This window comes from Phoca vitulina, unplaced genomic scaffold (genome assembly GCF_004348235.1).
Source record: "Phoca vitulina isolate PV1807 unplaced genomic scaffold, GSC_HSeal_1.0 scaffold18, whole genome shotgun sequence".
Taxonomy (NCBI): Eukaryota; Metazoa; Chordata; class Mammalia; order Carnivora; family Phocidae; genus Phoca; species Phoca vitulina.
Genome location: NW_022589721.1, coordinates 15,227,904 through 15,241,322, shown reverse-complemented (window position 1 = coordinate 15,241,322; position 13,419 = coordinate 15,227,904). Strand labels below are relative to the sequence as shown.

The 13,419-nt window shown below is 40.3% G+C and overlaps 1 protein-coding gene across 1 annotated transcript in view; it reads right to left on the bottom strand.

The window, feature by feature from the left end:
• The window catches only part of COLEC10 (collectin subfamily member 10), a 35,859-nt gene that overhangs the window by 11,393 nt on the left and 11,047 nt on the right, over positions 1-13,419 (bottom strand). The window contains exons 2-3 of the mRNA XM_032415532.1: positions 3,277-3,348; positions 1,531-1,602 (exon numbers count right to left, since the gene is read on the bottom strand). Of these exons, the coding sequence (XP_032271423.1) occupies positions 1,531-1,602; positions 3,277-3,348 (144 nt within the window). The remainder of the gene's footprint in view (positions 1-1,530; positions 1,603-3,276; positions 3,349-13,419) is intronic.

Below are 13,419 nucleotides of genomic sequence, written 5' to 3'. Positions count from 1 at the left end.
AAAGGACTTTCCCCCCATTTCCATAAACATGTCACTGTTCTTCAAGACCTAGCTCAGGTCTTTATATCAATCTGGCCTTACTCTCCCACATGGTTCCTATAGTAGTCATTTAGTTACTCAGTATTCTAATTCTTTCTGAGAAAGTCCTATGTCCTATCTTCCTAAATAGTCTATGAGCTCCTTGCAATAAAACTGCAATTCTCCTTCAGCTTTGTATCTTCAAACCAAGTGGGACAATGCCAGTATGAACGGCTGACCATCAGGAGCCACTGGAACCTGCTATCATTGTGGAGCTTCATGAGAAGACAAGATGCAGGAGCGCTTAGATAATAAAGAGGAGGTCACCTCTGTTTTATAATAGAAAAGCAGTAATTTTGTGAAGGATTGGGACAGGACAGAACACAAAAGAGTATGAATATATACTTAAAGTTTCTAATCTGTTAATAAATCCCAGATGCAGAATCTTCATTATTTCACTCATTTTAAGAAAGAAAATTATATGGGGGTGCCTGAGTGGCTCAGTCAGTTGAGTGTCTGGCTCTTGATTTCAACTCAGGTCATGGTCTCAGGGTCATTAGATCAAGCCCCAAGTTGGGCTCCATGCTCAGCGGGGAATCTGCTTGAGATTCTCTCTCCCTCTGCCCCTCCTTCCTGCTCTGTTTCGCTCTCTTTCTCTCAAATAAATAAAATCTATAAAAGAAAGAAAGAAGGAAGAAAGAAAGAAAGAAAGAGAAAGAAAGAAAGAAAGAAAGAAAGAAAGAAAGAAAGAAAGAAAGAAAGAAAGAAAGAAAAGAAAGAAAGAAAGAAAGAAAGAAAGAAAGAAAGAAAGAAAGGAAGAAAGAAAGACGCCTGGGTGGCTCAGTCATTAAGTGTCTGCCTTCGGCTCAGGTCATGATCCCAGGGTCCTGGGATTGAGCCCTGCATTGGGCTCCCTGCTCAGTGGGAAGCCTGCTTCTCCCTCTCCCACTCCCCCTGCTTGTGTTCCCTCTCTCACTCTCTCTATTTGTCAAATAAATAAAATTTTTAAAAAAATCTTTAAAAAAAAAGAAAGGAAGGAAGGAAGGAAGAAAGAAAGAAAGAAGAAAGAAGAAAGAAAGAAAGAAAGAAAGAAAGAAAGAAAGAAAGAAAGAAAGAAAGAAAGAAAAAAGAAATTTCTACTATCCTTTGCTGCCTTGAATTTTAATAATTGTTTTCTACCACTGAACATGCTTCATGGTCTTGATACCGATTTTAGTTGTATCAAGGATTACAACCAACAGATTCTAGGATATATAGTTCAATACAGAAAGTACCAAAACTTTATGTTTGATTGTGTCCCTGAATTTCTGTTTAATCTTGTTCAAGGCCTTTATTTTTTAGACACATTGTTTATATATGAAAGGAACAGCTAAGATACGAAGAAAGAGAAAAACTCCTATTTTAAAAGAAAGAAAAGGGATCATTTTCATGATACAGAACATTTCAGAATATATCAAGGTTATGTATGATTTGCTTCAAATTGCCACTGGAGAAAAGGAAAATGCAGCTTACCCTTCTTACCAATGGGCCCAGTCTTGCCAATGTTGCCCTGGTCTCCTGCATCACCCAGCTCCCCCTTAATTCCTGAAAAGCAAAGCATGTCATCTTTATATCCTAAGGTTTTATACTCCCTTTGAAGATGTGGCTAATGCATGATAGTCACTTGAAGGAAATACCAAAAAGTGCACCCTTCTATCTGTGGTATGTGACATATATCTTGTGCTTCCTTATCTACTTTAATCAAATTATAGTGTATGTATTAAAACTAAATGTAGGTAAGTATGAAAATCCTGGACCCAGTGATACTGAAATGCTTACCAACACGATATTTCTAAAAGGTCTATAGCAGAGGATGTTTAATCTAAAGGTCAAATAAGGGGCTGAGTGGAAGAATTCTTACATTTTATTCCAATTCTGTTCCTCTGTAGATCTATTTTGGCTTCATTTTGGGAGTCTATTTCCTCCCTAAGATTTGACTATATTTGCTATTTTAAAAAGGGGAGGGAACATATCATAAAACCTAGTGATCAAAGGGACATCAGAGATTGTCCCACCAAGTTTTTATTAAAAAAAAATATATATATCTATATATAGATATATATAGATATATATGATCGGGGATAACTGAGTTCCTCCGAAATTGTTATCAATTTTGTTTTTTTCTGTGATGACCTAAAAAACATTTACCCTTTATAAAGCTATATCCCTGTGATAATAATTTTTCAACTGAATTTGAGAAACAAGACAGAGAATCATGGGGCGGGGGGAAGAATGAAACAAGACGAAACCAGAGAGGGTGACAAACCATAAGAGACTCTTAATCTCAGGAAACAAACTGAGGGTTGCTGGAGTGGAGGGGGTGGGAGGGATGGGGTGGCTGGGTGATGGACATTGGGGAGCGTATGTGCTATTGTGAGCGCTGTGAATTGCATAAGACTGATGAATCACAGGCCTGTACCCCTGAAACAAATAATGCATTATATGTTAATAAAAATTAATTAATTTAAAAAAGAATATTGTACATATTTATAGAATAAGAAGAGTTTAAATCAGCATTTCTCAAACTGAAGTCTCAAAGGCCTGTGAGTCTTTTTTTCTCTTTAACATACTAAAGATTTTGAAATCAGTGGTCTAGGGCCACCACCTTGTAGCAGTTGGCAGGAATTATGTCCAGTGCTTGAAAGACACACACTTACACATCACAATCTAAAGCTATATTTTGGGGAGGTTGCTCTTGACTTTGTGAGTAAAAACACTCCCTAAAAGCCTTTGTGTCATTCTCATCTTCTTTGCTCTGCTCTTCACCCACCCCACCATTTGCTAACAGATCTTGGAAATAGATGGATAAGTCAATGGATCAGACAACTATTTCTGTTCCTTCTTATTGTTCTCCTTACACTCTAGGCCAGCCAAAATGAGTTGCTTAGCAGTGGCTTCTGAGAAGACACAGCTATCAACCCAGCTGTGTTTCTAAAACTCACAGTTTCTTAGATATTTCTGGAGACTACTACTCCCTAGGCTCCTGGAGTGTCCCACACCTGCCCACCCTAAGGAGGTAGCTTGAGAAATGCGTCAAATCTTGGGGACAGTCAGTGTCATAGGAGCTCTCTGGTGGTGAGTAAATTCATGTCTGAAATACATGTCATTCATCTTTGGAGCAGAGAGTGTTAGGAAAGCTGCCAATTTCCAGAGCAAGGCCAGTAGAGAGAGGAAAGCAATTCTAATATTAGAGTGTCAAATTCATGTCATTGCACTTACCTTTTGGCCCCATGCGTCCCACTTTGCCATGTTTCCCCTCCTCTCCTGGATCTCCCTTTTCACCATCATCTCCTTTTGAAATGGAAAATGAAAGAGTGGAGCAGCTCAGATAATAACATAGCACATCCTCCCCGGGATATAGTGGTGAACATGGTTGGAATCCATTCCTCAGCCCAGTGCTTGCCCTATAACTCCGACGTGACTATGTATACAGGTGCACATGAACTGGACACTCAGGGAAAGAGAGGACACTTCCAGTATCTTTTGTCTTTCACTTTTCTCCAGATTGTTGGGAGAGATCCATTAAGGGGATGTGACTGCCCAGTGACCTCTGAACTAGACCTGGGCAATCGATCAAAAGCTCCTCACCCCTTCCCTTGTCTTGAAATGTATGAGCTGTCCACCATTCCCACAGTGGGAACCATTTCAAGGATGCAGCCTTGAGCGGGTGAGGTGTTGTTGAGACCATCTGGCTGGTATATGTGACTGAACCCTGATAAGTTCTATATGAACTTTTGAGATTCTGGCATACGGGTGTGGAGACCTCATCTTACCACCACCGAAGACAAGCCTCATCTGTAACTTCCCTTGCTTATTAACACCACCACCTACCAATCTGGATTGGTCTGCCTCTTTCCTTGGTCTCCCCTTGCCCTCAGTGTATGGGGTGGGGGTGGGGGGGCAGTTTCAAATTTTCCACAAGAAATTCCCAAATTTGCAAACCTATTAAGTTTATGTTTAAAGAAATATCTTTGCTGGTGATTTCCTGAGAACTTTATTTGGTTTAACAAATCTTTTTTTTTTTTTTTAATTGAAGTGTAGTTGACAATTCTACATTAGTTTCAGGTTACAACATACTGATCTGAAAAGTCTATAGATTGTGTAGCCACCATCTGTCATCATACAATGCTATTACAATAGCATCAGTTATATTCCCTATGCTGTGTCTTTCATCTCTGTGATTTACTCATTTCATAACCTGTACCTCCTAATCCCCTTCACCCATTTTGCCCATCTCTCCACCTCCCTCCCCTCTGGCAACCACCAGCAAGTTCTTTGTATTTATGGGTCTCTTTCTACTTTTTGTTTATTTGTTCATTTATTTTGTTTTTTAGATTCTATGTACAAGTAAAATCATATGGTTATTTGTCTGTCTGTCTGACTTATTTAACATAATACACTCTAGGTCCATCCATGTTGTTGCAAATGGTGAGCTCTCATTCTTTTTTATGGCTGAGTAATATTCCATTGTGGGTGTGTATACATATATATTCGTATACATTATATGTGTATATATATACACGCATGTGGGAGTGTGTGTGTATATAAAACATCTGGTGTGACAAATATTTATTTTTGCTGGAGAATTTGGCCAGTTCTGGAAGCATGTACATGTACAAATATGTATATTGATGTGTGATACATATATAAATAATATATATATTTATATATAATTATCTAAATACATAAAAATATATAAATGATAATTTACACTTTATAAATTACTACTCTGACTGCATGCTTGAGAGCCCCCAAACTGTAGGCATAGACCAGGAAGCTAAGAACAGAAGACAGGAATGGGGAAGCAAAGCAGTTCTGTGTGAGCAGCAACTATCTTAGTCATAGATGGGTCTAGCTCTGGTACCTGCCCAGTCAAGGACTGAATGAGTGCCTTAATGAGAAGTATCCTGGAGGGACACCTGGGTGACTCAGTCGTTAAGCATCTGTCTTCGGCTCAGGTCATGATCCCAGGGTCCTGGTATGGAGTCCCGCATCGGGCTCCTTGCTCGCTGGGGAGCCTGCTTCTCCCTCTACTGCTCTGCCTGCCGCTCCCCCTGCTTGTGCTCTCTCTCTCTCTCTCTGACAAATAAATAAAATCTTAAAAAAAAAAAAGAAAAAGAGAAGTGTCCTGGGGGTGCCTGAGTGGCTCAGTCAGTTAAGCATCCGACTCTTGATTTCTGCTCAGGTCATGATCTCAGGGTCTTGGGATTGAGCCCTGACTTGGGCTCTGTGCTCAGCAAGGAGTCTACTTGGGATTCTATCTCCCTCTCCCCCGACCCTCCCCCTGCTCACACTCTCTCTCTAAAATAAATAAATCTTTAAAAAAAGAAAAGAGAAGTGTTCTGGACTATAAATCAGGAGCCCTGGATTTTCACATCATGTTAGTCACTGATGGGTTGAGCAAACCTTCAAAAGTCAGTGATAGAGCTTATTGGCTTTGAAGTAAGACAGATCTGGTCTTTCTCAGCTTGACCACTCATTATCTGGAGAAAGTTGGATATGTGACATCCCTTTCTGAGTCTCATTTTCCCCTCTTGCAAATTGAACTAATAACACCTACCAAAGTGGGGCCCTTGTCAGAAGTTTAATAAGATAAAATGCATAGGAGATACGGAACATAATCGTGCAGTGGTGGCTATTGTTATTCTTCACTTAATGTTTTAGTTTCCTCGTCCTTAATGTGGACTTTATACCTGCCCTCCCTTCTTCTCTCAGTTGTTTTAGGATCAACAAGGTAAGTATGTGAATGTGCTTTGAAAATAAACAGCACAACACACACAATATTATGACCAGCTACCTACATTATCACATAGCAATCTCAGGATATGAAGAAGTCCTGTCCATCACCAGTGGAAAGAAATAGAAAGAAGACTTCTAAAGACAAAAGTGAAGCGCCTTAGACAGTTTAGGAGAGAGAAAGTGGAGATGTCATTTATTCATCCAGAAAAAAACATCATCAGCCATTTTCTATTTTTTCTGAGAGCAGAATGTTAATATTTTAAATGAAAGCATAAGCCAAGTATGGAACAGTTGGATTTCCAGGTCGTGAGATTGGTCAAGCATTAAAACACTTCACATGTGAAGCTCTAAAATCTTCTTCTAGGGAAGGCTTTCAAAAAAGAACACACAGAAGATTTGTGTGATCAGACCGGAGGGGTGAAGTGGATGGGTTAAGTGGCATTTCTTTAAATAAAGTTAGTAGCAAATGTTTATTGAGTAATTGTAATGTGTGCCAACACTGTTAATCATCATACCAATTCTAGGAGGTGGAAACTATTATTGTGCCATTTTATGAATGGGAAAACAGACTCCACAAGATTAATTGCTTGCCTATTGTCATTGAGCTTGTGGGTGGTAGAACTGGGATTCAACAGGTGTATCTCTGTGCCTCCAGATCCCTACCAATAAACAATGGTCCCTTCCAATCTAGGATTTTTGTGACCCTTCGCAGATTCTGGAGTTTAGGTAATTTGACATTGTGCCAAATTTTTCAGGGGGGAAAAGAGGAGATCCAGAAACAATGACTGCTTTTGTTCCTTTTTAAAGAAGAAAAACAATGGGGAAGAAAAAAAAAATAGCCTAGTATCTCAATGACTTAATTCACAGGGAATGTATCCTTAGAGTAGTTCAGTATCACTGAGAGTTGGCTTTGCCATTCACTAGCTGAGGGAACTTGGGAAGTCCTTGACCTTTTCTAAGTCTTGATTCACTCATTTGTAGAATGAACAAAATACTATCTTCTTCAGAGGGTTTTAGCAAAGGTAAAATTAGAAAAGTGTTTTCTTTTAAGAAGCCCTCTCTAACATTTTCAGGCTAGGCTAAATTCTCCCTTTAATTACGTTGATTGTTGAAAATAATGAACTTTATACCGAATGAGCCCATTTTTCGGTTCTGTTCCTTATACTCATCTGTCACCTGTGGAATGGCTGCGGTCATGGGTGATTTATTCTAGCATCCCCATCATTTGACACAGTGTTTGGCTCTGATGTTTAATAAATATAGTTGAACTGGATATATCTTGTGAGCCATAAAACATTTTACAAATGTAATGGTAGTGTTTATTGAATACTATGTGCCAAAGGGGTTCCTAGTCCTTGAAAAGCATTCTGTCACTTGGTCTCTTCAACAACCTTTGAGAAGAATACTATTCTTAGCTCCACTTTACAGACGAGGAAATGGGTCAAAGAAGGGTTAAGTAATTTCCCAGCGTCGCATAGCTTGCAAGTAATAAAGCCAGGATTCAAACCAGGGCATTTGCCTTCAAAGCCCTTCCTCTAAACAAACTAGATGATTGGGAATAAATTCATTTCTGGGTCTGGGATTGCTCTTCTGTATGATGGGACCAAAGATGCATGTCCTGCTCACTAAAGGGCAAGATCAAACACAGGCATATATGTGAAGCACTTTGTGAATCATGAAACCACATGAATGTGAACTACTGGTGCCATTATTTCTCCTCCTTCTGCCCCCCCCTCCCCCCTATGAGTTTTCTCATTCATTTTCAAGAAAGTATCTAACTGAAAGCAGCCAGATGAGTGAGTTAGTCATCTACTGCTCCCTGGTGGCTCCTGATGGAGACCTGGGAGGGTGAAAATAGGATTATTCTTCTGATTTGTGTGCCTGCCTCCTAGCCTGGTGGTGAGCAGGCTTCTGGTAGAGATGAAGTAAACAACTTGTGCCCTTGCCTTCAGCTTGTATCCCGGGATCATTTGATCTTTGGGACTTGCTTTAATGAGAACAGAAGAGAGGTATAAAAGCAAGCTTTGGAAAGGATCCCCCACATGGTTCACAGTTGTCTGCTTTCATCCTCTTGGCAATATTTCATTGGGTTAGTAGTGCAATTTAGACTTTCTTTTTTTCTTTTAAAAATAGCTACTTACATTTTAAAATTAAATGAAAAGCTATCAGTTGAAATGAACTCATTTCAATTTTACAAAAATGATTTGTTTAGGCCCCCCTAGGCCACCAGCTTGCTGTGATAATCTTTCCAGCAGAATTCCAGCAGAGCACACAGTTGACCAATTTTTCTTAGGTAAAGTTTTTTTTTTTTCCCAACAAGCAAAAAGTCTTTTAAAATTAAATTCTAGTTTGAAATGAAATAGCTGAACCCAGGTCAGTACCCCCTGCTCAAAGGAAACAATTATTAAAAATTAGTGAATTGATTTTGGAAATGTTAAAGAAAATTCACCAGGAGCTGTATTTTTCTCACTGCCAAAATAATCTTACGGACTAGGGAAAAGTTGTTAGTGATCCTTTTCCTGATCAGCCTTAGAACTGAGTGGAGTGGGTGGTATGGTGTGCTTTTTAATGGGGCCAGGACTCTTCCCTAAAATATATCCTTCCCATCTTTAGCTACCCCTTCTTGCCTATTGCATTCTCACTCTTGGAAAGCTCTGTAGTCAAATCGATTATTCCCTGGACCGCTCATACATACCATGTATATCAGTATGGTCATAAAATGGACTATCTCTCAGTGCTTTGACTTCCTTGATCACAACATCATTCTTTCACTGAAAACTTAAGCCATCCTTAGGAACTACTATGTTTGCTTTCTATCCATCACTTACTTTATCAGTCCCTCTGTGCCTTTACCTACCTCCCTACGTGTCCTGAATTCTTTCAACTCAGTCATTCCCACACAGCTCTCCCTAAGGCAAAAGGAGTGCCCTCCTTTGGTGAAGAGGGCTCTGGAGCAAATTATATCATTTTTCTGAGTCTCCGTTTCATCCATTAAATGGAGAAAAAATAATCATCACTTCATAGGATTGTTGTGGCCTAATGGGGACAATGCATGAAAAGTGTTCCGCACAGTGCCTGGTGCTTGGTAAGGTTATCTGTTCTTCTTTTAATCAGAACAGAAAGGAGGTATAAGAATGATGATGATGATGATCATCATCATCACCAGAAAAGACGTCTCTTTTTAACCTTCCTTTGTATTCACTACCTCAATCCTTATCCTATAATCATCACTTACTTTTGTACTTGACTATGTATACTAAGTAAATTTTCACACAATTAAAGATAAATAGAAATAAATGTATACCCATTACTGAGACATAACAATTAACATGTTGCCATTGCTTCATCCATGTATTTTTACTGACTTTTTAAAAAAGTAAATTACAGACACGATGACATATCTTCCTTAAATACTTCAGCAAATCTCTAAAAGGTAAGAACATTCTCCTATGTACACATAATATCGTTATGCCAATCTTAAGTTCGACTTGGCTATGGGGATTTGCTAAAGTCACCTTTATAGAGCTCTGTGACCTTGTTCATCTTGAGCCCATACTACTTTGCTGTATATAAACTCATAAAAAAGGAGTGAGCCCTTAGAAAAAGGAGCAGACATTCAGAGGAGTAAACCTGGGTTCAGTGAATACAAATTATGACAAAAATTCCATTCTTTCTTCTGGAAGGACTACTAATAAATCAAGAAGCTGTCATGACCAGAGTGGCTGGAAGAAGACACATGTCCATTGGTCAGTCATAGAAAACTGCAGTTTCTGTGAAGCTGGGGTGATATATTGGTGAAATCCATGGGCTTCACTCTTACAGGTCCTGAATTCAATTCTTCATTATATCCCTTTCCAGCTCTGTGAACTTAGGTGTGGTATTTAACCTTTCAAAGTTCCTGTTTTATCTGTAAATGGAAATAAAAGAGGACCTACCTGTTTAGTCTCCCAAATTGAGGGCTGCTTGCTTACTCTGAGACACATGGTACTTTGATTCATTTTGATAGTTTTGTGGTGGAAATTGCTGGTAGAGGAAGAAATCAATAAAAAGTTTGCTTATTTCCTTTTTTCCCTGTCAAATGTACTGCCAGGTAATGTGTAGTCTTACCTGGATTGCTCCTGCCCATTCCCCAAAGGTGGGATTTTTCAGCTCTCCAAGGGTCTTATACCCTAGAACTGGTGCCAAGCACTTGGTTGACAGGAGCCAGCAGGAGAAGGTGATCTGTAATTTAAAACCAGGCCTCTGCAAGCATGGCTCACTGACCCTAAAGATAGCAGTGGTCATAAACTGTGGAGAGATGATAGGCCCGTGGTGAGATTTCATCATGGCTCTCTTTCCTCATTTGAGACACTGAGGGGTTTTTCTTCATATTTATTTTAATGAAAGCATAAAAAATGAGCAGGCATGGTTTCCAAAAGAAGAATGATTTGTAGACATTACTTTGCATCTTCATTGCCATGAGGCAACTGATCTGTGGTCAAGGGAGACAAGACCTTGGCTAACCTGGCTTAACTACAACAACAACATAATAATAAACACTATGTTCTATGAATAGAAAAAAAATCTTTCTATGACAGTGGGGCAGGGGTCCTCTAAGAGATTTTCTGAGGCTCTTCCCTAACACTACCTCACCCAGTTATGAGGAGTGTATATGAAATAAGACCATCCTTATAAAACAACACCTTTCCTAATACATTTAAAGCATTTGCAAAATGTTTATTTTGGTCCTAGAGCAGGGATATGGTTACAAAAGAACCAAGTTCATTTTAGTCAGTAGGAAACTGCCTGCCTCCAAGGAGAAAAGCTGTCCAAGGGAGAATCTTATGTGGAAGAAAGCAGCTCTTAACCAAGATGCAGTTTAGTTTGCCAAGGGTTTCAGCCTTTGGAAACACAGGTCTTTGGAAAGTTGGTGCTATGGGCAGAACAGGAGCTTTATAGTCTGTCATGGGCTGGATTGTTTCTTTACCCCCAAAATTCATATGTTGAAGCCCTACTCCCAGTACTTCAGAATGTAACTGTATTTAGACAGAAGGCCTTTAAAGAGGTGATTAAGTTAAATTCTGGCTGTTCGGACAATCCTGATCCAATCTGTCTGGTGTCCTTATGAGAAGAGGAAATTTGGACACACAAAAGGATGCCAGGGATGAATGCACTAATCCCTGAAAAGGCCATGTAAGGACGCAGTGAGAAGGCAGCCATGTGCAAGCCAAGGAGAGAGGTCTTAGCAAAAAGAGACCAAATCTGTTGACTCCTTGACCTTGGACTTCCAGCCTCCAGAACTGCAAGACAATGAGTTCCTGTTGTTTAAGCCACCCAGTTTGTGGTATTTTGTTATGGCAGCCCTAGCAAACTAATTCGTAGTCCCAGAGACCTGGGCTCAAATCCTACATCGCCACTTAACAGCTCTTTAATATTATACTAAATATGTTCTCTCTCTGCTTCTGTTTCCTAAACTAGAAAATTGAGGTAGTTAACACTTTTCTTATGGGATTGCTTGAAGATTAGATGGTATTATGGATGGAAGAGCTCACAGAGGATCCCTGTGCACTGAGTGTGCCCTTATCGATCCACTAAATATTAAGTGTATAGTGGGAACCTACAGGTTTCACCTTCCTGATATCCTCGATCTGTGCTTCTGGTAACAGCTCCACAAATTTCCATAGGAAACCACACTTGCTTATTCTTAGTCCATGTGGTTTGAACCCAACCCACAGTGATTGGCTCAGCAGTGGGCATGGGACCCAACAAGAGCCAGTGAGTCTCGATTTGTAGATAAGCCTCCTCAACAACTCAAGCAGTTACAACTTTCAAAAATGGAGACTTGCTCTTTCTGCAAGGGTTGCAGAGAAGACAGACTATTATTGAAGTGTCAGAATCTGTTTTACCACCATGTAGGGAGAACCTTCTTTAAAATGAAGTCATTATCGAGGAAAGCGGAACCCAGGTACGGAGGCTGAGTCCTGAGCACCTGACTCCAGACGGGATGTAGCACAGCTTGAGTCCCTCCCTGTCACATGAGACTAAACAGGACTCTTCTCTCCTTTCTTTACTTGTTTGATTAACCAGTGTAAGCTTGGTTGGTATTTGGTTTCTCTCACCTGCAAACACGTTTCCTTACTAATATAACTACTAGACACAGATCAGGAAAATAAGGGCCTTCCTCTGAGGAGATGGAAACCTCAGGAGAGGATGTGCACGTAAGCCTATAATTACTGGGATAAATGCTGGGAGAGCAGCTGTTATGGAAGCGTGAAGGACAAAATACCTGCCTCTACCTGCTCACACCTGAAACTCTTCCCTGGTCTTTCTCAGGAAGAAGTAAATGGGATCCCTTGCATTGGGCTCCACCAGAATAAATTTATATCTTCAGGTAAGTGAAAAAGAAAATAAGCTAAAATACAAATTTGTCATTAGATGAGGGCAGGCTGGTACTAAAACGTTCTCATCAAAAAAAGTTCGTGTGGATTTTTATCTTCCATCCAAACCAAGCATCCTATGCATGGGTTTGGCTCACATGTCACCTCCTCTCCCCAGGAGGCTGCTCAGTGCAGGCTTTCTGCTGCTGCTGCCATCTCCCTAAGCATCAGGAGAGTCTCATTCCCTGAAGGGAACAGCCCTTGTACTTCGTAGCATCCACCACACCCTGTCAGATTCTGGGAAAAGTCAGGGAGGATACACTATTTCCTTTATATCCTTAGCACTTGGCACAGCCACTCAGATGCAACAGGTGCTTTCTCGATGAAGGTTTTCTTTTTTTTTTTTTAAAGATTTTATTTATTTATTTGACAGAGAGAGAGATAGCGAGAGCAGGAACACAAGCAGGGGGAGTGGGAGAGGGAGAAGCAGGCTTCCCGCTGAGCAGGGAGCCCGATATGGGGCTCGATCCCAGGACCCTGGGATCATGACCTGAGCCGAAGGCAGACGCTTAACGACTGAGCCACCCAGGCGCCCCTCGATGAAGGTTTTCAAAAGGAAAGGAATAATACCCTTAAAGTGAAGATCGATAAATGTGAGCTTAATGACAATACAGTCAAATAAATTAGTCATTGATTAAAATGTTATTCTCACAAATGGCTGATTAATGAATGGACTTGAGGCAGCCGAGACGTCTGTGTGATGGCTTGTAACCTAGGAGGGCAGCCAGCCTGGCTCTACTGTTCCCTCCACCCCATGCTTTTGTTTCCTCCTCTTATTTGTCCATCTCTCCCAATGTCACCGCCATGCTCTCAGCTGCCAGGCTCAGTCCCCAAATGGGTTTTGGCACTTCCTCCTTCTGAATTCCCACCTTGATTCTTACTTTTTCTCACATGCGTTCTTTCTTTTTCCTCCCACCCTGCTGCCATTATTCTACCTTTCCCTGTGCTAATACTCTAACCCCCATTCCTTGCAGGCGGTCCCTAAATGGTCTTCATGGTGTTTTATTCGCTGGTGACTCCAAGTGCCTAGAATAGTGTCTGTTCAATGAATAATTGTTGAAATATTAGTTTCCTTAGATCTGAGCTTCACTTTTTCAAGCCATCTTGCAGACGAATCTTTATAAAAATCACATTTTCATTACAAAACTGTCCCATTCAAAACATTTCAGCAGTTCCTCTCTGTTTATAGGCCAAGTCCAAACTAGTT